This window comes from Acomys minous (assembly GCF_964271855.1).
Source record: "Acomys minous genome assembly, chromosome: 6".
In the NCBI taxonomy this organism is placed as follows: Eukaryota; Metazoa; Chordata; class Mammalia; order Rodentia; family Muridae; genus Acomys; species Acomys minous.
This window is the reverse complement of record NC_140487.1, coordinates 113128049-113152468: the sequence shown is the minus strand read 5'-3', so window position 1 is coordinate 113152468 and position 24420 is coordinate 113128049. Positions and strand designations below refer to the sequence as shown.

Sequence of the window (24420 nt, the reverse complement as noted above, 5' to 3'; positions counted from 1 at the left end):
CCCTCCCGGGAGGAGGAGGCTGGCACCCAGCTGGGACATTGCTCCGGACCTGCAGGGGGGGTGCAGACAGGCTCTTACCAGGTGGCGTGAGTAGGAGGAGCTGGCGCACTGCTGGGTGACACCCATGCAGAAACAGGGCAGGCAGCCTTCTGGGTTGCTGGCACTCAGGTGGAAGTGGTGAGGTCGGCATTGGCTACAAGTAAGGCCTTCCACCTGGGCCTGGGGAAGATGGACAAAAAGATGTGCGCAGGGACTCAGGTGTGTCTGCCTCTGAGGCCAGCCTTCCCGGTTTCTTCTAGCAGTTGTGAGCAGCCCTGCCTACCCTAGTCCGGGACCAGGCCCTACGATCCCCTCAGGTACCACCTGACTTGTCTTTGGGCCCCAGTGGTGGGCTGAGCTAGGCCCCACAGAAGGCAAGGCTTTGAACTGACCTTGCATTGGCACTGCCCAGCCGCATCACACTGGCTGCTAACGCTGCCATGGAGGTCACAGCCACAGTCTGGGAGCTCCGGCGCCTGACCATCTCCTGAAGTGTAAAGAAGCCACAGATGTCATCCCCAAACCCAACACTAAACACCCCCAATAACACACCCATCTCCACTGCTCTCTAAATCCATCACTCAGCACCAAAGGGATCACTGCCTGCTTCTGAGGGTGTGGGCAGTGCCTCTTCCAGACCCCATGACAGTGGGAGAAGCCTGGAATCAGGAAGTTAAGGCCACCTCTCCCAGGTCCCAGGGAAACAAAGGACCTAACCTAGCTCTCCCTGGGAAGAGAAGCACTGCCCAGTGCCCTCCCAAGTCTGCAACTCTACTCACTGTGGCAGGGCTGGCCCTGGTTGGGGTTTCCATGGTAACCTGGGGCACACCTGCAGAGAGAGAGAGAGAGAGAGAGAGAGAGAGAGAGAGAGAGAGGGAGAGAGAGAATGGAGTCCTGGAAATGTGGTGAAGAGCCTAGGCCCAAGGGGATCTGGGCTTATAAAGGGTGACTCCACGGTAAGGGGGGGGGAGGAGGGGGGAGAACCTCATCAGCCTGTGTGCCCACTTGATAGATGAGCACGGGTGGGGGTGGGGGGACAGGAAGGACAAGGGACATGGACAGGGGTGGGGCCAAGACTACAGCTCCATCAGGCCTTGACCCCAGGGTCAAGATCGAAAGGTCTAACGTTGGGCCTGGTGGTGTGAGCCTATAGGCACACCCAGGAGCAGGTAGAAGGAGCAGTAGTTCAAGGCCATACACAGCTACATAATGAGTTTATAGCTAGCCCGGAAGACATGAAACTCCATCGCAAAATAACAAAACAGAGCAAAGGGACTAGTGCAGGGTTCCTCAACCCATGGGACATGGCCCCTTGCGCCTCAAAGGATCCTTTCAGAAAATACAGGTATTTACACTATGATTCATAGCAGTAGCAGAATTACAGTTATGAAGCAGCAACAAAGATAATTTTATGGTTGGGGCGGGTCACCACAGCATGAGGAACTGTATTACAGGGTCGCAGCACTAGGAAGGTTAGGAACCACTAGTTTAGTGGAAGGATTCTGGCCTGGGTAAGAAAAGGGATGGGCTGGAAGCTGAGCTGTTGGCCAATGCCAGGCTGCAGGGTGAGGCTCCCAAAGAGGAAAGCTGATGGCCTTTAAGAGTCTATGCAGGGCTGGAGAGATGGCTCAGAGGTTAAGAGCACTGACTGCTCCTCCAGAGGTCATGAGTTCAATTCCCAGCAACCACATGGTGGCTCACAACCTCTATAATGTGATCCGATGCCCTCTTCTGGACTGCAGTACATGCAGACAGAGCACTGTATACATAATAATAAATAAATAAATCTTTAAAAAAAAAAAGAGCCTGTGTCATGAAGAGCAGAGGTCACAGGCTGCTTGTGAATAGGAGGCCTGGGGCTCTCTCAGGTATCTCCTCTTGGGCCCCTCGCCCTCCCCCACTGCCCATCTCACCTCTCACAGTGACGCCCGCTGTGGCCCGGTGAGCATGAGTCACAGGTGGGGTGGCCATCTGTGTCCAGGAAACAAGTGTGGGCAGCCCTGAGAGAACGGGAAAGTCCAGCCAGTAAGGCATTGGCTGCTCCTGCTGGACTCTCTCATAGACCAGGGAGGTGGGGAAAGTCTGTGCTAGGAGTTCCATTCCCACTGCCTTATTCGGTTCTACTCAGGGGCTAAGGTGGGTTCACTGGCCCCATTTAGGAAGCTGGGGCTCTGAAAGTGAGGGTATCCCTCCCCAGTGACATATTGACAAGTGGCCATCCAGGATTTTTATTTTATTTTATTTTATTTTTGAGACAGGGTTTCTCTGTGTAACCCTGGCTGTCCTGGACTCACTTTGTAGACCAGGCTGGCCTCGAACTCACAGCAATCTGCCTGCCTCTGCCTCCCGAGTGCTGGGATTAAAAGCATGCGCCACCATGCCTGGCTGCCATGCAGGATTTTAACTGTCACTTTTCCCCAGTGCTGGGCAAAAGAGGAGGTAGGAAGGGTGATGGGCAAAGAGTGGGGTCCCAGACTCACTGGCCAGCAGCAGGGGCTCCATAGCATGGGCAGGGCTGGCAGTCCTGCGCTGTGCCCCGCTGGGCATCTCCATAGTACCCTGGCTGGCACTGCTCGCAGCGAGCACCCTCTGTGTGGTGCTGACAGCTCTGGAGGGACACAGGGCAGGTTGAGGCTGGGCCCCCTGGAAGCCATGGCTCTCTGGGGATGGAGAGTGAAGGGGCGGGGCTCACCTGGCAAACACCTGTCTCGGGCTCACAGGCCTCTGAGTGGCCATGACAGTTGCAACGTTCACAGGTGCCCAGGTAGAGCCCGCTGGGCATGCGTGTGTAGCCCGTGTCACAGTCCTGGGGACAGACAGAAAGATGGTGGAAGGCTGAGAATGTGGGGAGAGACAATAGAGGAAAGGCCAGAAAGCACCGCGGAAGAAGCTGGACGGACAGGTGGCAGACCCAGGCTCACCTGGCAGGAAGCGCCGCGGTACCCGGGCGGGCAGGTACACTGCTCCACTTCCACTGCTGAGTCCTGGCCAGTGTTCTCCGGCACAGCCACGTCCATGCTGATGCCAGAGACCCTGGATATGACAGGACTCACGGTGAAGGGGTGTTCACTGTGCACTGAGAATGTCTAGGGTTCCGTGCTCCACCACCATGTGGCCCCCACTCTCCAGCAGTCTCATACGCTGCGGCGAACAACCCACCTTCCCCTCTTTGCCTGGACACGCTAAACTACCCAGCTCTTCTGGGGACTCCCAGAAAGCTGACTCGGGAGACACTGGCCCCCAGCTTCTGAGGATGCTGTGAGGGAGGCAGCCGCATGCTCCCCACGCTACAGGCAGAGTGTGAGGGGCCTATGCCACGTTTCTGCTTAGTCTGGGGACCCCTCTGCCCTGCCTCGGCCCCAGCTACCTGCTCTCAGCCGGGTGCTGGGTATAGGATGCTTGGATGAGGAGGGCGTCGATGCCTGCCAGGGCCATCAGTAGGTGCTCCCGTGTGGCTGGCTGCCCATCGGGCCGCTGCCATGCTTGCTGTAAAAGGAAATGGCATATGATCCATTCCTGCCAGCCTGAGTGCTGAGGCCCCAAAAAAGAGAGGAACAAGAAAGGGCCGGGCTGGGGCTCACCTCTCGGAAGGGCACTATGAAGTTGCTGGGCTGCCCAGGAATGGGTTCCCTTGAGGCGTGGTGCTCCAACACAATGCCGTTGCCCTGTAGCACCACCAATGGCTGTCTGTGCAGGGGCGCAGAGCTGGGCCGGGGCCGCTGGGTCACGGTGAAGCGCAGCTCTCCTCCGTAGGAAGTGACCTGGGGGGCAGGGGTAGACAGGCTTTCAGTGCGAGACTTCAGTCGGGCCACGTCATCGCGCCATGTCATCGCTATCCTCTCTCAATGCCCTGCCCGTGTTGTTGTTCCCCTGCCCTACCCACCTTGTCCCCTCGGAAGCTGGCGGGAAGACTCCAGAAGTAGGGTCCAGACAGGAGGTTGTGGAAGGAGGAGAAGAGCAGCTCCCCGGGCGCAGGGGACAAGACACCCTCACTGGTGGTGTGGGTGCCGTCCGCGTTGGTCAGGCTGAACTGAGAGGGCTGTTCGGAGGCCCCGAGCACCTGGAAACGAAGGAGGTTGGGATGGGACAGTGGTGGGAATGGTGGTGGGACCCACCCTTTGACCTTCCGGCTCTAGGCATGGCTGTCCCATCCAGCGGCGGTCCTCTGGCGGGTACCTGGGCGCGGCTCCAGGAGGAGCTGCGGCACTGGCGGCTGACGCCCATGCAGAAGCACTTGAGGCAGCCATCCGGGTTCTGCTTGCTCAGATGGAAAGAGCCGTCCGAGCACTCATTGCACAGGCGTCCCACGACATTGTTCTGTGGAAACAGTCGGGGAGCTGCAGGATGGCCCACAGGAGGGGTCACCGGGAACCAGCAGTTGAATCTACCTGCCCCCCAGTCTAGATGGGGGTCCCAGAGCACAAATACATGAGGCATCACCACATCGGACCGTGGTGTTTACAGAAACCGGTCTCCCTTTTCTCATTGGCTACTAGGACGCTCACAAACAAAGCAAAGCTGATTTGAGTTACTTGCCACTATGGCTTATGATAGGGGACGTCATGCTAGTGTCTCTGCAGCCACCTCGCTTTCATTAGTGCCTTGACAGGCCATGGAGATTTCTCCATCCTATCAAAGTGAGGCTCGAGGACATGAAATGACACACAGGGTCACTTCATAGGCTTATCTACTCTGAGCTATAATATCGAGAGTGCCTGACCCATGCAGTTCTTTTTTTTTTCTCCATTAACACCTGATTCTCCCACTATTGATGAGACGTCAACATGACACCTCACAGAGCGATGCAGGAGAGGGCCAGGATGCACGCAGCAGTTGCTGAAAGCATGTCAAGACATTAAACTCAGGGCAGCTGCCTCCTTAATCAGTGTATAGAAGACCAGCCTCAGGTAAAGCCAGTGCCTATGGGCCTATGCGTCAAGGACCTCTTTGCTCTCTTGGCCACAGTAAGGCCGGGGCCCAGGGTCTCTGAGGGGAGTAGGCAGCACATGTACCTTACAGCGGCAGGCCTCTCCGGTGGTGCTCAGACTGCCTCGCTCATCACAGCGTACAATTTCCTGGTCTGGAGACAGGAGGAAAACACTGGCAGGGTGGGTAGGGATGGGTGGCTTTCCAGGGATTCTGGGTATGGGCTGGGAAGGGTGGGAGGAGCCCAGGCAGGCAGGCAGGTTATGACAGGGGGTGGTCACAATACTCACTGGAGGGCCTACACTTCCCTCCCGGCTGGATAGGATTGCCTTCATATCCTGGGGCACAGCTGGGAGAGACGACATAGTCACACCCCGGCCTGAGCATCCTGTCTCCTATCCCTAGCCCCTGGCAGCTCCCGCTTACCTCTCACACCGGCGGCCTGTGTAACCTGGGGCACAAGCGTCGCAGGTGGCTTGGCCATCCGTATCCAGGAAGCAAGTGTCTGAGAATCTGTGGGGATCAAGAGGGCAGGGTAGAACTGGGTGCCAGGCCTGGTATGCTCACCCCAGGAAGACACACAAAGAGACGTGATGCTGCCTCCTGCCCCCTGTGGTCTCATAGCAACTGTAGGAAGGGAGATAGGCCCATTATACAGAAAGGGAAAATGAGGCCCACAAGAGATTAAAGAGCATGGGACAACTCAGTAAACAGGTCAGGACTAGAGTCCATATGGGCACCCAGTTTCCCTGAAAGAGAATGTCCCCACTTGTCACACTACCATATCCTGAGTGAGGTCTAACCTTCGGGAGGCGTCAATGTACGGGCAGGGGCAGGGCCGGCAGGCAGTGGCTGTGGCTTTTGTGGCATCCCCAAAGAAACCAGCCTTGCACTTGTTACACTGAGGTCCTTCTGTGTTGTGCTGGCAGTTCTAGGAGAGGAGAGGGTAGAGGTTGACTCAGGACGTATTGAGCAGAACTGGTCCAGACAGATTCTCGAATGTTCCACAGCTTTGCAGATAGCTAGGAACATCCAGGTGACCTCCCCTGGCCATGGCAGCCAATGCCATCGATGGTTCCAAGCATCTTCAAACCTGTCACCTTCTTCCAGGCTGCACGTGGGACTAGTTCTGTCTGGGAGTCCATTCTGTTCCCCCCTACAGCTGCTTGGAGATCTGAAGACAGTATCTCTACCTTGTCAGTGGCTTCTCTTTGCTCAGTCCCAGTTCTACAACCCTAGACCCCATCACAATCCCGAGAGATAAGGTGTCATGTCTAGGCCACATTTCCCTCAGCCGTCGCCAAGGGAGAGAGACCTACACCTCCCTTGTCTGGACACTATCTCTCGTTAATGCACCCAGAGGCCATGGCAGTTTACCTGGAGCCGTTCAGGCCACCCTAGAAGTCATGCAACGTTCGCTGATGCCGGAGAATCCCGCTCCTATCCAGTGTCCCAAGCGGCATCTCGCGCTACTTACCAGGCAGTGGCCATATACAGGGTCACAGGAGCTGGCATGGCCATTGCAATTGCAGCCAGAGCAAGTGCCCAGGTAGGGCCCGCCAGGCACCCTGGTGAAGTGGGCATCACAGCTCTCACAGGACAAACCAGAATAGCCAATGGGGCATCTGTGGGGACAGGACAAAGACAGTGACCTCAGGAACTACACACACCCTGCTGTTTCACCTCTACCCCAGATAGCATCCCCGTGGTTAGAAGGCCCAGTGAGGCAGGCACCTGCACTCCTCCACACTGTGAGCACGGCCGTGGCTGGTGGTCTGGGTGGTGGTGGTGTCCATGACAATGTCACTCAGCCCCACACTGGCCATCTTGGTGTTGTACACTGTCTGCAGCAGTACAGCCTCCAGGCTCGCCAGCACCTGTAGCATCTCGGCCCGCTGCACGGGCCTGCCAGACTCATGCACCCAGTGTTCCTGGAGGGCACGAGGGTTGTTCGGTCCATCAGTGCCTACGCAGCATGCATCACTCCACCCTGGCCAGCCCCTCCTCCTCCTAGCCCGATCCCTGAGATTCAGGTGCCACCCACCTCTGAGAGCTGGACCTGACGCTGGTTCACAGAGCCAGGATGGGTGGGCGTGTGGCCTCGAGAGTGGAGGCGGTACCCCGCACCAACGAGGATCACATCTGGTTTCTGTACTGGCTCCAGCATGCCTCGGGCCAGCTCATAGCGCACCTTGTAGCGCAGGGAGCCACCATAGGAGTCCACCTGGCCAGGACGGGGCAGTTCAGGGCAGAGCAGCCGTCCTCTAGAAGCTGCACTGCCCCCGTCCTCAGCTTCCTCACTTGGGCCACCCACCCGAGGCTTACAGAGTGCATCGCATAGAAGTCTCCTAGAGAACTGAGCATGGGGAGGCCAGTCCAGGGCTGACAACACGTAATGCTGTACCCAGGGAGGCCAGTGTGGGGCACTCTAGCCAGCCCAGAGAAGGGTGGCTAGGAGAGACCCAAAGGAAGAGTGGGTGGCAGAGATCTTGTCCCAGAAATGCCTTGTCCTCAGAGATGTGGCTGCCCCGCTTCAGAACCCTGCCCTCCTCACCCTGTTGCCCAGAAACTGCTTGGGTAGGGCCCAGAAAGCATCATGGACAAGGAAGCGGCGGGACAGGTCAACCAGCTGGAACTCCTGCAGGGCCGTGTCGATCTGCAGCTGGGTGGAGGAGAGGGGTGGCACGCCGGGTTGCGAGGGCATCGTCACATTCACACCTGCAAGGACAAAAACAAGAGGAGGATTGCAGCTCATGCTCAGTGGAGCATAGCCAGTCTGGGAGCTGGAACCCAGGAAGGGGGTGACAGAGGGAAAAACAGAAGCCTTCCTCCTGCAGTTAGAAAGCAGCCAGGCTTATGCCGGGCGATGGTGGCGCACGCCTTTCATCCCAGCACTCGGGAGGCAGAAACAGGCAGGTCGCTGTGAGTTTGAGACCAGCCTGGTCTACAAAGTGAGTCCAGGACAGCCAAGGCCACACAGAGAAACCCTGTCTTGAAAAACCAAAAAGAAAAAAAGGGCTCGTTCTTATTGTTACACAAGGTTGCTGAGCCAACTTCTCCCCACATGTGCACAAACTCACTCCCACACAGGATTTCCCTGCAGTACTCTGCCAGCCCCTAGGACCACACCACGTCACATGACAGTAGGAACATTTGGTAGGTACACTGTGCCATTTGGTGCTCACCCCTATCATTGGTGGCAATCCAACAAGTTTTTTTTCTGCGTAGTGTGTATATGTGTGTACATGTTTATGTGCAGATGTGCCTGAACTTGTTTGTGTGTCTGTGCACGCGCGCGCATGTGCCTGTGCCTGTGGAGGTCAGAGGTTGACCTCGGGCATCTTCCTCAATCATCCTCCACCTAAACAAACAAACAAACAAACAAACAAAGTCTACATTTATTTATGTATGCACGCACATGCCACATCAGGCCTACAGAGGTCAGAGGCCAACTTTAGGTACTCTGTTCTCTCTCCACCATGATGGCTGAAGGGGCTGAACTTAGGTTGTCAATCAGGCCTCGAGGCAAGCATCTTTAGCCCCTAAGCCATCTCACCAGCCCTCCAGCTTTGTTTAGTTTTTTTTCCTTTATTTTTGTCTCTCTACATAGTCTTGGCTGTCCCGGAACTCACTATGTAGACCAGGACAGACTCAAATTCAGAGATCTGCCCAGCAGACTCTGACTCCCAGTCTTGAGATTAAAGGTGTGCACCACCATGCTTGGCCTTTTTTTTTTTTTTAAAGATTTATTCATTATGTATACAGTGTGCATTAAATCACATTATAGATGGTTGCGAGCCATCATGTGGTTGCTGGGAATTGAACTCAGGACCTCTGGAAGAGCAGTCAGTGCTCTTAACCTCTGAGCCATCTCTCCAGCCCCTCATTTTTTTTTTTAAAGTACAAATGTAGCTGGGTGGTAGTGGCGCACACCTTTAATCCCAGCACTTGGGAGGCAGAGGCAGTAGATCGCTGTGAGTTCGAGGTCAGCCTGGTCTACAAAGAAGTGAGTCCAGGCCAGTCAAGGCTACACAGAGAAACCCTGTCTCAGAAAAAATAAAAATAAAAATAATAAAGTACAAATGTATGTTTTGAGACGTGTGCATGCACAAATAGGTGCAGATGCCAGCAGAACTCAGAAGAGGGTGTTTGGATGCCCTGGAGCTGGAGTTACAGGTGTTTATTAGCTGCTTAACGAGAGCTGGGAATTGAACCTGGGGCCTTTGGAAGAGCAGCACACACTATAACCAATGTATCAACCCCCCAAATCTGCAACTGTTTTTTGAGATGTGTTTGGAGACACAGGGCCTGGCTCTAGAGTCTGTCGTCTCTACAACCCGGGGCAGGAAAGCTGCAAAACATGGCTTGAGCTAAAGGCTTTTCTGACACAACTCAGTGTTTCTGGGTCACTCCCTGCCCTTTGGCCCAGGTCCCTCTCTGCCTGTCCTGGGTTCCCAGGAGCCTGGAGTCCACCCACCCACATACCCTTGAAGTCATTGGGTTGGTCAAAGCTCAGCCGGATCTGGTCCCGGAAGCGCCGGCTGCTCTGGCACACGTTGGTCACGCCAAAGCAGAAGCAAGGCAGGCAGGAGGCACTGTCCTCCAAGTAGAAGTGTCCATCTGGGCAGGGGCCTGCTGGGAGGCAGGGGAAGGGGCGGCGGTTGGCCACCGGCAGGGGGCCCTGCAGCAATGGTCCCAGTCACCCACCACACCCACCCACCTGCCCGCCCGTCTACAGCACCTCGCTGCGGGACGAGCTCCAGCACGCCATCTGGAATGCCGAACACCATGCCACGTGCGTTCATGGCCTCGCAGGTGTAGGCACCCTGGTCTGCCTCCTTCACATCACGGATGATCAGTGTGCCACGTCCACCCTCGCTGGTCATTGTCACCCTGGTAGGGCCCCAAAGATAGTGATGGCTTAGGTTTGAGCCATAGACCCAGCCTCTTCCATAGGTAAGTCACCCCCCCCCCCCCAACTGAGTTGCACCTGGGATGAACAGGGATGTGGCCCCAGTTGAGCCTCCAGTTGATGATGGGTGTGGGGACACCAATGGCTACGCAGGTGAAAGTCACTGTCTGACCCCGGGAAGCCTGGATGGACTGCTGGGGAGGGGTCACCACCTGGGGAGGCACTAGGAAGAGTAGAAGAGGAGTGAAGTGTTTAATCAGCAATCAGGGAAAGGAAAGGCCAGGACAGTAGAGGGCGGAGACAAGGAGCAGAGAGCAGATAGAAGCAAGTAGAAGCCGGGCGTGGGAGCCGGGTGTGGTGGCGCACGCCTTTAATCCCAGCACTCGGGAGGCAGAGGCAGGCGGATCGTTGTGAGTTCGAGGCCAGCCTGGTCTACAAAGTGAGTCCAGGACAGCCAAGGCTACACAGAGAAACCCTGTCTCAAAAAAACCAAAAAACCCAAACCAAACTACCACCACCAACAACAACAACAAAACAACAAAGAATCAAGTAGAACCTGCCCACCCCCATCCCAACTCCACTCCTCACTCACTGCAGCCAAACTCATCACTACGGTCCGGACAGTCGGGTTCCTCGTCACAGTGGAAGCTGGCCGGGATGCACTGGTTGGTGGAGATGCATCGGAAATGTGTGGGCTTACATACTTCCCCAGGTTGCTGGACGGCTGGGGACGAAACCAGACAGAGTGGGCACAAGACTGCAGGACCACACAGCTCGCCTACCACCTTTGCCAGGTGTCCTCTGGGCCACTCCTTTCGTCTTGTCTACATTACCCACACAGTGCCTCCAAAACTGAGCCAAACACAATCGGTCATCAGGTGACCAGACTCTGGCATTCTGTTACAGCACAAAGAAGACCAAGTCGCCCATGGGGGTTAGGCTGTGACTCACACATCAATCCGGGACAGCATGGTCACAGGGAGCCACACATTCAATTCTCTAGTCACACATCAATATGGTGACAAGAAAAAACTAATGGCTGCCCAAATACAGTGGAGCAGGAAGGACACAGCCAGCCAGCCAGCTGTCTCTTAACTGCAGTTCCACACACAGAGGCAGGGTCCCTCACTGACCAGGAAAGGGCGGCACATCTCCCAGAGCAGAGACAGGGGTACAAGGGGGACCTGGTGTACTCACGGCAGTTGGCCTCATCCGTGTGGTCCTCACAATCAAAGTCACCGTCACAACGCCACAACTTGAGAGCACAGTGGCCATTTCCACAGGGGAACTCATTAGGCTCGCAGGGGGGAGGGGCCCCTGTGTGGACCAGGTAAGGGTTCACGACGGTCGTCTGCTGGCCAGAACCCAGTGCCCACGCTCCCGGCCCATGCAGCAGTGCTCACCACAGCCCAGCTCATCGCTGCCATCTCTGCAGTCTTCCTGCCCATCACAGAGGTAGTCTCTGGGGATGCAGTGCCCACTGTGGCATGCAGCCTCCTGGGGTCCACAGGCGGTGGGCCCACTAACACCGGGGAACGGGAACGGAGGTCCACGTGTGACTGGCGGTGGAGGTGGTGTGAAGGTCTCTGGCCAGAGTGGTAATGGTGACACCTTCACCACAGCAGGTGGTGAGGGGCTGAGCTCTGGGACCGCCTCCTCTGTGGACAGGATCCCTTGATGTTTAGCGAATGGATGGCTTTCACCCCTTGTCCCAGAGTCCCCCCATCTTCCTAGAAGTCCACCTCATGCCACCCTTCCGCCATCTCTTTCCCCATCCCTACCTTCTCTAGACCTCTCTGCCGACACTGACACCGACCCCTTACAGGCCAGATGACCCAGAGAGTCAGATGTAGCCCCACCCTCGTCAGGCCACCTAGGGGCTCCTTGAAGTTCCCCCACAGCTTCTCACCACAATTGAGCTCGTCAGACATGTCCCTGCAGTCAGGCCGCCGATCACAGCGATACTCCAGAGCCACGCACTCGTTATAACTGTGGCAAGCAAACTCCGTTTCCATGCAGACCCTTGGGAACTGGGGCACTGTGTATTGGGGGGGTGGGGGGGGAGGTAGAAGGGAGTCAGGCAACAGGCTGAAGAGGCTAGTGGTAGACAGACAGCACAGACAAGGCATGGCTGTGAGCGGCTCCGGAGCCCTGAGTCAGGCCACTGTGGCAGACAGCAAGAGCAAGAAGCACTTGGTGCACACTCCTGGCACACGCAGAACAAAGTGCAGAATCCCTTCCACGGACCTTCACACAGGTGGCATGCTACACACATGCAGACACCATGCCATACACGTGCAGGCCACAGCCTGGCCCCAGTGAGGACAATGAGACAGTGGGAAGAGGCAGCCATGAAGCCTTTTCTCTCTCTCTCTCTCTGTCAGGTTCTCTAGGAACCCCCTGGATCTTGGCCAGGCTCACACGCTCACCTGGTGTTACTGTGACCCCCACAGCAGCTGGGGGTGGCGGGGGGGTCTGTGCTGGAAAGGAAGCTGTAGTCAGCAACTGTCCCATCCGGGACCTAGAAACTGAGGCCCAAGCAGGGCCTGCCTCCCACCGCAGTCAGTGCTTTCTGAAGGTGGGAGCAGATGGCTAGTCCTCCAGAAAACTGTAGGCCTGGGCCTGAAGACCCAGGAGAGTCAGAGTTTGATTTGGGGGGGTGCATTGAGAGAGGTTTTACATGCAGAACAGAGGAAGTGATAGCTCACTAGTTTGTCTTTTGTTTTGTTTTGTTTTTTTCCTGAGACTTGATTCCTTGGAGGGATGGAATTTGTCCTGTTTGGAGCTTCACCGAGTCAGAGGCACATAACTTGATAAGTGAGCACCTACCCAGTAAGAGCGCTGGGATGGAGAAGGGCCAAGTACTACAGCCTATGAGAGGCCCAGTGCCACAGTCCATGAAGAATGAACCAGAACTAGCCCAGGAAAAGACTCAGTGGATCAAATAGGACAGCGGGTAGAGTGACAGGAAACCTGGACTGACCCTGAGCACCCAGGCCTGGCTTCTGCATCTAATGGGCTGCGTGACTTTGGGCCCATTTCCTGTGCTCTCTGGGCCTGTCTGTCTTCCGTTTCCCATCCACCAATGGGTTCCAGGGAGAGCAGCACACACACACAGGGTCTGGTTTGCATCCCCATGACTGTGGATGGTGGCTTTTTCTTTGCTGAGCCTCAGTTCCCTTATGGTGAACACAGGAAGAATCCTTTATGGAACTTGAGGGGCCCGAGCGGATGCTGGGTATCAGGGCCTTAGGCATAGGGCTGGCCTTCATTTGATACCTGGGAAACAACTGATGGATTTTAGTTACAAAGAGGGAGATGGGTTATGTGTGTAGGCATATACAGCGTGTGTGTGTGTGTGTGTGTGTGTGTGTGTGTGTGTGTGTGTGTGTAGTGTATCTTTGCATGTATAGATGCAATATCACAAAGATGGACGTGTATAGTGGGGTGCGGTGGCACACATCTGTAATCCCGGCACTCAGGAGGCAGAGACAGGCAGATAGATCTCTGTGAGTTCGAAGCCAGCCTGGTATATAGAGGGAGTTCCAGGACAGCCAGGGCTGGTACACAGAGAAACCCTGTCTTGAAAAACCAAAAGAAGATGCCCATGTGTATGATGTGTGTATGGGTGTGGAGGCCTGAGGTTAACACTGGGTTGCCTTTCTCAATCAGTCTTCACCTTTTATACTGAGGCAGGGGTCTCTCTCTCTCTCTTGAATCAGAGCTTGCTGACTCTGTAGTGTGGCTAGCTAGCTTGTTCTGGGGATCCCTTTGCTGCCTCCTGACTGCTGGAAACAGGGGTGGGCTGCCACACCCTCCTGATGTTTACTTGGGTGCTTGAGATCCGAATTCCACTCAAGTTCTCGTGGCAAATACTTTTTTCTTCAAGACACTGCGTGTGTGTGTGTGTGTGTGTGTGTGTGTGTGTGTGTGTGTGTGTGTGTGTAGCCCTGGCTGTCCTGGACTCACTTTATAGACCGGGCTGGCTTTGAACTCACAGAGATCTGCCTGCCTCTGTCTCCAGAGAGCTGGAATTAAAGGCGTGCGCCACCACAGCCCACCTCAGCGAAAGCTTCTTTCCGTGCTGACTCATCTCTCCAGCCTACAACAGTCAGTTCTACTGAATGCCGGTATCTTTTGACTCGGAAGTGCTGAATGAAGAAGGAGTTTTATCTACTGTCAATATACAAAGGTCTATAAATGATATAGCTTCCTGGGTGCCTGCTAGAGGAAACAGTTTGGCTCTAGCCAAGCGGAAACTGTACAAAAGACGGATGGGAAGGCTCAGGCTCAGGAGGGAGGGAGTTCCCTGTCTCCAGTGGTGTGCTAGCCCACGTTAGGAAGGCCCAAGGTAGAGACACCGAAAGGGGCCGGTGTGAGGCACTGGAGGGGTGACCCCAGTTTGGAGGACAGGCTCACCTGTGCCCAGGCGTCGGAACTTGAACCCCCAGGGGGAGGTGACATAGGGACCGATGGAGCCACTGGAGACCACTGTGTGCAGCACCTCCTGAATCTGAGCCCCGTCCGCGTTCCCTTCGGAGCCCACATCCAGCTCAACAAAGACCCAGCCATCCAGCTCCCTGGGGGAGAAAAAGGCCTGTGACCTGCACGCCTCTGTCAAGCTCCTGCCATGACGCCCAGCCCTGTACCTGGGCACCCTGTGCCTACGGTAAGGCCTTTCTGGAACAGGATACCCCATCTACGCCTTTCTGCTTTCTCATCCAGAATGACCCCCTCCAAGCCGGGTGCAGTGGCACACGCCTGTAATTCCAGTACTCGGGGAGGCAGGGGCCAGCCTGGTCTACAAAGCAAGGGAGTTCTAAGGCTTCACATAGAAACCATGTCTCAGAAAAACAAACAAACAAAAAAACCCAAGAACGACCCCTCCAGGTCCTCCCTGCCCTGCCCTTGGTACTCAGGCCCCTTCCCATCCTTGGACCCTTCTGGTTGCCCCCACCCCTCCCATCCCCAGGGACCCATCTCACTTGATGAACACCACACTGACAATCTGCTCTCCAGGGATCTTCCCGTACTCCGTCTCCAGCTGCGGGGACATACCACCATCATCAGACGCCTCCCACATACTCCAGTACCGCCCCCCCCCCGAGGAACCCCCCAACCGCAGGTTCTCTCTCTCCCACATACCTTATCCACCACAGCCTCTGACACCTCTCGGAACTCCTTGGCGCCTGCATCTTCTAGCTGTGGGCTATACTCAATGGACCGAGTAAAATTTACCAGAGCTCGGAAATAGACTGTGGGAGAGAAGGTTTGGAATGTCACGGTGGAGGGGTCCAGCTTAGCAGGTGGGAAACCTAGAAGGCGGGCTGAAAATAAGGTGCTTGTCTCCCATCTCCCACACGGGCTGACACCTAGCATGAACAATCACAGCTTTACCGTGATGTTTTCCCAGCCAGTTCTTTTTTTTTTTTTTTTTTTTTAAAGATTTGTTGATTATTTATACAGTGGTCTACATGTACACCTCAGGCCAGAAGACAGCATCAGGTTACATCATAGATGGTTGTGAGCCACCATGTGGTTGCTGGGAATTGAACTCAGGACCTCTGGAAGAGCAGTCAGGGCTCTTAACCTCTGAGCCATCTCTCCAGCCCCTCCCAGCCAGTTCTTATCCATCCCTCTGGACTCAGCTTAGCAACCACACTCTAAGATGACCACCCTGGCTGTCCTGGCTGGTGTGGGGTCACCACTCTGGGCTCTCACATCACCTCTGCTTCCCAAACCGGAAGCCTTCCTTTTCTCATCCCATCAATTAATTCTGCTGGGTACACGTGGACCACACAGCACCACGGCGGCTGTCAGGTCCCGACTCAGCTACTTCACACGCTCACCCGCCTCAGTCAAAGTCTCATTCCTTCTTCATGAAATGTGGGGGTGAGGGAGTCAAATGCATTTACACCCCAGGGCTGCTGCACGGAGTGAAGGATGCTTGCCTTCCCATACTGCCCCTGTGCGCACAGGCCCGCACTTGGGAATGAGGAGTGTGGTCACCTGACACCCTGCCTCACCAAACCAGGAGCTCCATGAGGAAATGGGGAACCCACTCAATTTATGGCCGAAGGGCTTATCGGTGAGTCATGGCCAAATAAACTCAAGTCACTTCTGGTGTGAATGCAACATACAACTATTGTTTCCTTTAGCACCGGATGTATACAGCACAGTTTACAGCCACTGGTTATCAGGTTGGCTAGGGTTTGGATCTCCAGTCTGGCCAAGGCCCACGTGTGGAAAGCTTGGGCCCCAGCTTATAGCACTGTTGGAGGCAGCAGACCTTTCAACAAGGGATCTTATTCGATTGAACCATCTCCCCAGCCTCGCCTTTTGTTGTTTTGTTGTTAGGAGGTGGAGCCTAATGGATGGAAGTTAGGTCACTGAGGGTCTGGCCGTGAAAGGGATACTGAGACTCAGTACCACCTCCCCACCCCACCCCCAGCCCCTACTGGTTCCCAGACACTAGTAGGGGTGAACCAAACTCCTCTGCTAAACTCTTCTACCACAGTAAACCGCCAGCACAGGCCCAGAGCAGCCGAGCCAACTGGCCCTGGTTGACACTGTAAACCAAAGTAAATCTTTCTTCCTTAAGTCTGTTACCTCTGCTATCTTTTTTTTCCCCCCGACACAGGGTTTCTCTGTGTAGCCTTGGCTGTTCTAGACTCACTTTGTAGACCAGGCTGACCTTGAAGTCACAGCTATTCGCCTGCCTCTGCCTCCCGAGTGCTGGGTTAAAGGCATGTGCCACCACACCCGGCACCTCTGATCTCTTGTCACAGTGACGGAAGGCTGAGCAGAACAATGTTCTTGAGTTAGAAATGTGCATTAAACTCTCTAGTGGTGAGCCCGGGCGGTGTCACACACCTGTAATACAAGCACTCAGAGAGGCAGAGGCAGGGGAATCGCTGTGAGTGTGAGGTCAGCCTGGTCTACAAAGTGAGTCCAGGACAGCCAAGGCTACACAGAGAAACCCTGTCTTGAAGGAAACAAACAAACAAACCCCGCAAACCTCTCTAGTAGCAAATGAGCCAAACATTTGTATGTATGTATACATACACACCCGGTGTACACACACATACATACACATAGAGCCTGACAACTGGCAGATGACATAGGAATAATAACCAAATTGATCTATACAATATACCCACATTACACAGAGAATGGTGTGTACACTCTCAACTATTTTGGTGTGTGTGTGTGTGTGTGTGTGTGTGTGTGTGTGTGTGTGTGTGTGTATGCACATGTGCATCCAGGTACACATGCCCAAAAGCACATGGAAGCCAGAAGACGTGGCGTGTGTGTCTTGCTCTAGCACTCTGCCTTTTCCCTTGACATGGGGGTCTCTCACTGAACTTGAAACTAGGTTGGCAGCCAACGATCCCGTCTCTGCTCCGATCAGAGCTGGGGTTACAGGCCCTAGGAACTTTAATCATGGATGCTGGGGACTTGAATCCAGGGTCCCATGCTTAGGCAGCAAGTGTTCATTTGTTTTGTTTTGTTTTTGAGACAGGGTTTCTCTGTGTAGCCCTGGCTGTCCTGGATTCCCTCTGTACACTAGGCTGGCCTCGAACTCGCAGAGATCCACCTGCTTCTACTTCTTGGGTACTGGGAATGAGACATGCGCCACTATGCCCAGTCCAGCAAGTGTTCTTATTCAAAAGAGCTATTTCCCCAGCCCTTTTGTCATTGTTGTTGTTTGAGACAAGAGTCTCAGATTCTGGGCTAGCCTTGATATGTAGCCAAGGTTGGCCATGAACTTTGGTTTTTTGTTTCTGAGGGAGAAAGAAGGGTCTCATGTAGCCCACACTAAGATCAAATTCAATATGTAGCCTCGAACTTCTGATGCTCCTGCCTCTACCTCGTGAATGCTGGGACTAAAGGCACAGGCCACCATGTTCAGCCTCCCACTAATGTGTGTGTGAGTGTACGCCTGGGGTTAAGCACAGGTTATAAACATCAGGTTAATAAGAGTCACCAAGTGGTCTGAAGTGTGTGCACAGTGCTCAGAACACTCCTCAGCACAGAGCGGGCGCAATATGATACCTACTGTCACCATGTGAAGGGAGGGCAGCTCACTAGTTAACGGCCCTACTGCTGAAGCAGGATGGCCCCTGATGGCCTGTGATAGTTCTGAGTTCTAATGTTGCATCTATAACCTGGGGCTACCAGCGCCCACCCCAAGGGCTGCTGAGGACCCACATGGTACCTGGAGCACAACATGGGAGCAGGGCTGACAGGAACCATTAACTCAGATATTCAGGACAAGCCCTAGGAACAGCCCTAGACCAGAAAAGCATGCCAGTAAGAAGCGGTGTGGAGGGTCTACTGTGTGCTGGGGGTGTTCAAGGGCAGGGGATAGGGATGGACTCATCAAACGGAAATTTCCATCCCCAGGAAGATCATCTTCTAGTTGGGGGTAAGATTATGTGGATGTGGCCGGGCGTGATGCTGCACGCCTTTAATCTCATCACTCGGGAGGCAGAGGCAGGCGATCACTGTGAGTTCGAGGCCAGCCTGGGCTACAAAGTGAGTCCAGGACAGCCAGATACACAGAGAAACCTTGTCTCAAAAAACCAAAAAAAAAAAAATTTTAAAAATTAAAAAAACCAATCAACCAAACAAACAAACAAACAAAAAAGAATGTGTGGATTATCAGGAATGGGACTTGGGAGAGAGCCTGCTAGGGAAGGAAGGGAGGGGACAGTTGTTTTGTTTTGTTTTGTTTTCCTTTTGGGGAGGGGGTTTGAGACAGGGTTTCTCTGTGTGTAGCCCTGGCTGGCTGTCCCTAGAACTCACTTTTTAGACCAGGCTGGCCTCGAACTCACAGAGATCCATCTGCCCCTGCCTCCCAAGTGCTGGGATTAAATGCGTGCACCACCACCGCCCAGCTTGAGGGTATAGTTTTTTGTTTTTAATGGGGGTTCGAGGAAGAAGTCTCTTTGAAGGAAAGGGGTGACCATGGCAGTGTCTGTAAGAAAAGCACTGTACACAGGGGAGCTGACATGTGCAAAGGCCCTGAGACTGAAGTGAGTACGTGTGACATTTGGTCAGGATGTACGTGACAGAGTGGGGGGTGTCTTCCACTTTACTCTCTATCTTTTGGGCCTAGAGATGCGCAGATTCCAAGCCAAGGTGTTCTCCCTCTATGGGGAGTTAAGAGGGTCCTTGGGGTCCCAGGGGTAGGTGCAGGACTGGATCCTACACACTGAGGGGATGTTGTGTCTGTCTGAATCACAGCCAATGGTGGGGCCCGGCTCCTGGGTGCTGAGTAGGTGGAGCCTGTGGGCGGAGTGTAAGGCTGTGGGCTCTGCCACAGAGGCCTCTTGTGTGCAAGCACAGAGGCCCATTGATAGCCCCCACCCCGGCCCCTGGCCTCAGCCCACGGCCAAGTTCGGGTGAGGAGGCCGGGCCTCTGCCCAGGAATGTGCCCACTCCCGAGGAGAGTGTTAGAGTACCACAAAGCCCCTTTCTACCAGGGAAGGGCTGGAGTCTTCCAGACTGACCCCTCTCCTTGTCCCAAAGCAGAGGCAAGCCAGGGCAAGCACCTCACTTGAGGACCCACCCAGCTCTGAGGGGCTGAGATGGCAGGAATTCTGAGGCTGCCTCGAGGAGGGGGTGCTCTGGGCATCTGCCCGGACCAGGCCTCCCCCACCTGGCCTTCTGACCCTAGCTAAAGCATTCCCTGAGATCAGAGGCTGGAGCAGAGGAAGATAAACTGCCGAGTCCTCCTGTGAGTGGGAGGCGTACACCCCCAAAACTCTAAGCACCTATTCCTGCTCCGCAGAGTCTTCATTCTCATTATGACTGGGCTGTGTCTCCACTTTGGGATCCCTTGGGTGGGCAGGAAACCAGCCTGTGCAGAGGCTGAGACAAGCTGCTCCCCAATATCAAACTTGGCTGTGCCTTGGCCAGCGCCACTAGAGGAAGAACGGTACCTGGCCTGGCCTCAACTGTTCCCAGAGGTACCTCAGGGCCTCCTGTGTGACTCTTGGCCAAGGTGGGCTGGACAGAGGAACACAGGGAGAAGAAAAAGACTGAACGTCAAGGATGAGCTGGGAGGGAGGGGTCCCCAGAAAAATGACAGACAAACAGATAGACAGGAGGAGCAGAGACAGAACAGGCCACAGAGAACCAGGGGAAAGGACACACAGAAAGCAGAGTTGGGAAAGAGCAGAGAAAAGTCTAGACCGTAGCAAAGATGGGGAGGAGAAGGGGAGAGGGAGAGGGGAAGAGACAGTGGTGGAGGTTGGAACTGGGGAGCCAAGGAGAAAGTGGACAGAAGTTATTTCAAATAGGCAGCCAGGCATGGTGGTGGTGCACGCCTTTTTTTCCAGCACTCGGGAGGCAGAGGCAGGTGGATCTCTGTGAGATCGAGGCCAACCTGGTCTACAAAAGGGAATCCAGGACAGCCAAGGTTACACAGAGAAACCCTGTCTGGAAAAGCAAAAACCAAAAACCAAAAAGCAAATCAAACAGGCAGTGGCCAGAGCAGGACTGACGGTGGGGGAAAGGCTGACAGGCAAGGTTAGCAGCCGGAAGCAAACAAGGAAAGGTGAGAGGCAGAGCCAGGGGTTCAGGAAGCTGGGAGGAGCTGGGGAGCTACAGCCTTGCCTAGCTACAAGGGACATCTCAGGGGCTGGGGCTCTAGGGTCAAGTGAAGGAAGACAATCCAAGCTTGGCGCTATCAGAGTCAGGGCCAGCCTTTCCATGTCTACAGAGGAAGGGCGCTGGTCCTGAGCAAGCCTGTATGATACACACTAGGACCTTGGGCCATCCGGATACACACCTGTGCCTCCCAGGCTGGGACTAAGCCCAGCTGGCTGGCCGTACCCCAAGGGCAGCCAGCCAGCCAGGGTTAGGGCTGGAGATTGAGGCCATGCTGCCTCCCACAAAGAAAGACAAAGGCCTGGGCTTGGGCCCTCCTAGGAAACAGCTACCCTGTTCCCTCTCTTCCGGCACCTCTGGCCTTGCCTTCCCTCACCCCAGAATCTCAGGAGAGAAGAGCCTGCAAAGGAGCATCTGAAGGGGATATACCACAGAAGGCATTCCCGCGACCCTCAGGGCAGGTCACAGGTGCTCCCGAGGCAACTAGATAGACCAAAGCCTCAACAGGAGGCAGTTCCCAGAGTGCTTCAGGCCAGGCTACTCTGGGAGATGGCTCACGTCCACAACACCACCCAATACTCCTACTTCTGTTCCTAGCCAGGTGCTGGGCGTCCTCTGGTCCTGCCAAGATTTATGAGTGGGAAAACTTGAGGCAGCAGCCGTGTCCATGTGCTATGAGGTCATCATAGTTGGCCAGGCTTCTCTGGGCCAGTCTTGTGTGCAGTGGCCCAGGTGGGATGACACCCTCAGATGCATGGATGCTCCTGCTACACCAGGTAGGGGGAAACGACCTCAGCCCTGGAGATGCCCCACTACTTTGAACACTGAGAGGCAGCCTGGCTTTCTGTCCCAATTAGAACTGAGCTTCTTGTGGCCACTGTCTGGAGTTTTGTGCAGGTGACACAGGCAGATAGCTAAACTTGGCCATTCCCAACCTTGCAGGTGCTTGCCCATCAGCTCACACAATTGTCACTCATCAAGAAAGGGATCATCAAACTGGGCGGTGTTGGCACACACCTTTGATCCCAGCACTTGGGAGGCAGAGGCAGGCAGATCGCTGTGAGTTCGAGGCCAGCCTGGTCTGCAAAGCGAGTCCAGGACAGTCAAGGTTACACAGAGAAACCCTGTCTCAAAAAAACAAAGAAGAAGAAGAAGAGGAGGAGGAGGAGGAGGAGGAAGAAGAAGAAAAGAGGAAGAAGAGGAAGAAGAAGAAAAAGAGGAAGAAGAAGAGGAAGAGGAAGAAGAAGAAGAAGAAGAAGAAGAAGAAGAAGAAGAAGAAGAAGAAGAAGAAGAAGAAGAAGAAGAAGAAGAAGAAGAAAGCAGCCGGGTGTGGTGGTACACACCTTTAATCCCAGCACTTGGGAGGCAGAGGCAGGTGAGTTCGAGGCCAGCCTGGTCTACAAAGTGAGCTCAGGACAGCCAAGATAACACAGAGGAACCATGTCTTGAAAAGCCAACAAACAACAACAAGAAAAGGAACATCCCCACAGGATCCTCGGGCTTTCAGCCAAGAAATGGGGCCTCTACAACTGATAGGCTTGCTCCAGGGCTCCCCTCAGCAACTTACCCATCTGGAAGTCCCCACTGCCCAGTTCTCCACTGCCAAGGCCATCTGCAAATAAAAGTGAGACTTAAGTCAGTAGCAATAAATACTGCATACTGACATGACACTGGGCACTATTGCAGGTGAATACAGGACAGTTACCCCACCCTGACCCTGTGCCTAGTTAGCTTGGAGGCCTCCATCATAGGATATTAACTAAGGTCCCATATTCCGGGGACCATTTGTCCAATGAATCGGGGAGAGAAGCCAGGTCAGCCTTGTGTAGCCGTGGTTGTCCTGGACTCACTTTGTAGACCAGGCTGGCCTTGAACTCACAGCGATCGACCTGCCTGAGTGCTGGGATTACAAAAGTGTGCTACCATGCCTGGCTATGGGCTATCTCTTGAAGTCCCATCTGGGGTGACTTTCAGGAGACCTTCCAGAGCGCCAATGAGAAAAGCCAGAGCTGTTCCCGGCAGCCCTCCATCCCTAGCAGGGGAGTTCCTGGCTCACCTCCTGATGCATCATCAGCCAGCAGGTCCTCATCATCGGAGAGGTCTGAATAGGACCAGCCAGCCAAGCCCGCTGTGACAGCCTCTGTGTCCTCAGGCAGAGAAAGGCCATCATAGGCCCTCAGACCATGTGTCACCTATGGGAGATGACAGTCCATGAGTCAGCCCCTCCTGTTCACTGTCAAACTTCAGGGCCCTTCTTCTCACTTCAGAGGGGTCCCAACACTTCATTGCAAAATCTCCTCCCCCCCCCCCCCGCACCCACGTTGTTAGACTCAGTATGGCTAAGAGAGCCAAGAAGAGCCTGAAATACTTTTTGTGACTCAGCTTCCCAAAGACCCACCAAACCCAGGAGGAGGCTTCAGAGCCCAACGTGAAGATTCTCAAGGATTCTTCAGACAGAGCAGACAGTAAAAGGAAGATCGTTTGGTAAAAGGTGGCTTCTTTTTCTTTGGAGAATACAAGGGACACCCAGGACATGAGAGTAGGCAAGGGGACACGGGTAGGTATGGGGTGACCTGGATCGGTAGAGACGAGAGACACGAGCAGGCAGAACAGCGGACACTTTAAGTGTGAAGGCGGTGAGGGCAGAAGCGAGGGGCTTGATCTGGGCTTCCATAACAGTCCCTCCTCAGGCCCTTGGCCTTCTCCATCCGGTCTGCCTGCTGTCCAAGCCTGGCTGCAGGCAGCACATTCCACTGTCCAGAACAACACATAGAGCCCTGCAGCTAGTCTAAATGGGAGCAAGTCAGACATCAACTCCCCCACCACCTCAGGCTACTGTTAAGCTTAACTGGGTCTGAGGCATCTGTCCTGGGAAAGCTGGGGATGGGAGGTAGGGAGTCGGGGTGGGGGTGGGGGTGGGGGGGGTAGGCAGTGGCACAGCACACAGGCCCAGCAAGAGGCCCTAGTACTACTCATTACCCAGGCTTTCCCCAGAAATGGCCATGGATAGTAAATGCCTGCATCTACTTCGGCAACATCAAGATGTTTTCAAAGGCGTTGTCCAGGTAACTGAGAGGAAAATCACTCGAGGGGAGCCCAAAGGCTGGGAGGCCCCCAGGCACAGGAATGCAGTATTCAATGACCCCAGACCAGTCCCAAATCCCTGGTGAAAGAGCCTCAGGCACTGCAGCTCAGCAGTGTCTGAGCAGCCTGGACTGGACAGAGGGCACTCAGTTCCCTGTGAAAAACCCCAAGTCCATACAATCCACAACCTCCCCCCGACCCCCACCCCACCCCCAGCCTTCTGCCACCACGTCCGTCCTTCTTTCCTAGTTTCTGGGACCATCGCATGCTATCCTCAACATCTACCCCGTTTAGCCATGACCCCTCTAACTGCCCGGTAATAAAAAGGTACAGTTAGCCAGGTGTAGCGATTCACACCTGTAATCACAAACACTTAGCAGGTAGAGGCAGGAGGATCGGGAGTTCAAGGTTAACCCCGGCTTCACAGTGAGGTGGAGGTCAGTCTAGGTCACCTAAGACCTTGTCTCAAAGAAACAAAACAAAGAAATAAACACGCACACAGGTGGTGGCTGTGCCCGGGCCATTTGAATGAGCTCAGTTGTAGAGTGACAGGCAGCAGATAACAAAGACCCAGGGATTATGTGTCCACTTATGGGGACTCGGGGTGAGAGAGGGTGCCACACACGGTGACAGAAGGATAGATCAGCAGTTTGCCTGGTCTATGGACTAGCCAGGAGGGCAGGAAGGGACTCAAGACATTTTGGGTCAATGGCTCCAGCGTATGTGTTACGCTCACATACATTACTGACCCGTGTGCTTGAAGCAAATCCCGTTTACTCTGAGTCACCTGTGCATCGACAGGAGGGACAAAAAAAAAAAAAAAAAAGAAAAGAAAGAAAGAA

General features: G+C 54.6%; 1 protein-coding gene across 4 annotated transcripts in view; it reads right to left on the bottom strand.

Annotated features, from left to right (window-relative positions):
• Positions 1-24420, bottom strand: part of HSPG2 (heparan sulfate proteoglycan 2) — a 104906-nt gene that overhangs the window by 46876 nt on the left and 33610 nt on the right. For 2 of the 4 annotated variants that reach the window (XM_084787905.1, XM_084787906.1), the window contains exons 2-33: positions 22551-22686; positions 22062-22106; positions 15023-15132; positions 14863-14921; positions 14297-14457; positions 12307-12357; positions 11787-11915; positions 11281-11535; positions 11075-11194; positions 10470-10601; positions 9956-10100; positions 9707-9858; positions 9451-9597; positions 7520-7683; positions 7010-7189; positions 6700-6896; positions 6443-6590; positions 5769-5896; positions 5392-5478; positions 5256-5314; positions 5052-5119; positions 4216-4356; positions 3923-4099; positions 3621-3800; positions 3407-3525; positions 2961-3072; positions 2732-2845; positions 2520-2647; positions 1953-2039; positions 819-868; positions 432-526; positions 79-219 (exon numbers count right to left, since the gene is read on the bottom strand). In XM_084787905.1, the coding sequence (XP_084644031.1) occupies positions 79-219; positions 432-526; positions 819-868; positions 1953-2039; positions 2520-2647; positions 2732-2845; positions 2961-3072; positions 3407-3525; positions 3621-3800; positions 3923-4099; positions 4216-4356; positions 5052-5119; positions 5256-5314; positions 5392-5478; positions 5769-5896; positions 6443-6590; positions 6700-6896; positions 7010-7189; positions 7520-7683; positions 9451-9597; positions 9707-9858; positions 9956-10100; positions 10470-10601; positions 11075-11194; positions 11281-11535; positions 11787-11915; positions 12307-12357; positions 14297-14457; positions 14863-14921; positions 15023-15132; positions 22062-22106; positions 22551-22686 (4017 nt within the window). The remainder of the gene's footprint in view (positions 1-78; positions 220-431; positions 527-818; positions 869-1952; positions 2040-2519; positions 2648-2731; positions 2846-2960; positions 3073-3406; positions 3526-3620; positions 3801-3922; positions 4100-4215; positions 4357-5051; positions 5120-5255; positions 5315-5391; positions 5479-5768; positions 5897-6442; positions 6591-6699; positions 6897-7009; positions 7190-7519; positions 7684-9450; positions 9598-9706; positions 9859-9955; positions 10101-10469; positions 10602-11074; positions 11195-11280; positions 11536-11786; positions 11916-12306; positions 12358-14296; positions 14458-14862; positions 14922-15022; positions 15133-22061; positions 22107-22550; positions 22687-24420) is intronic. The other 2 variants (XM_084787907.1, XM_084787908.1) reach the window with 1 other exon arrangement.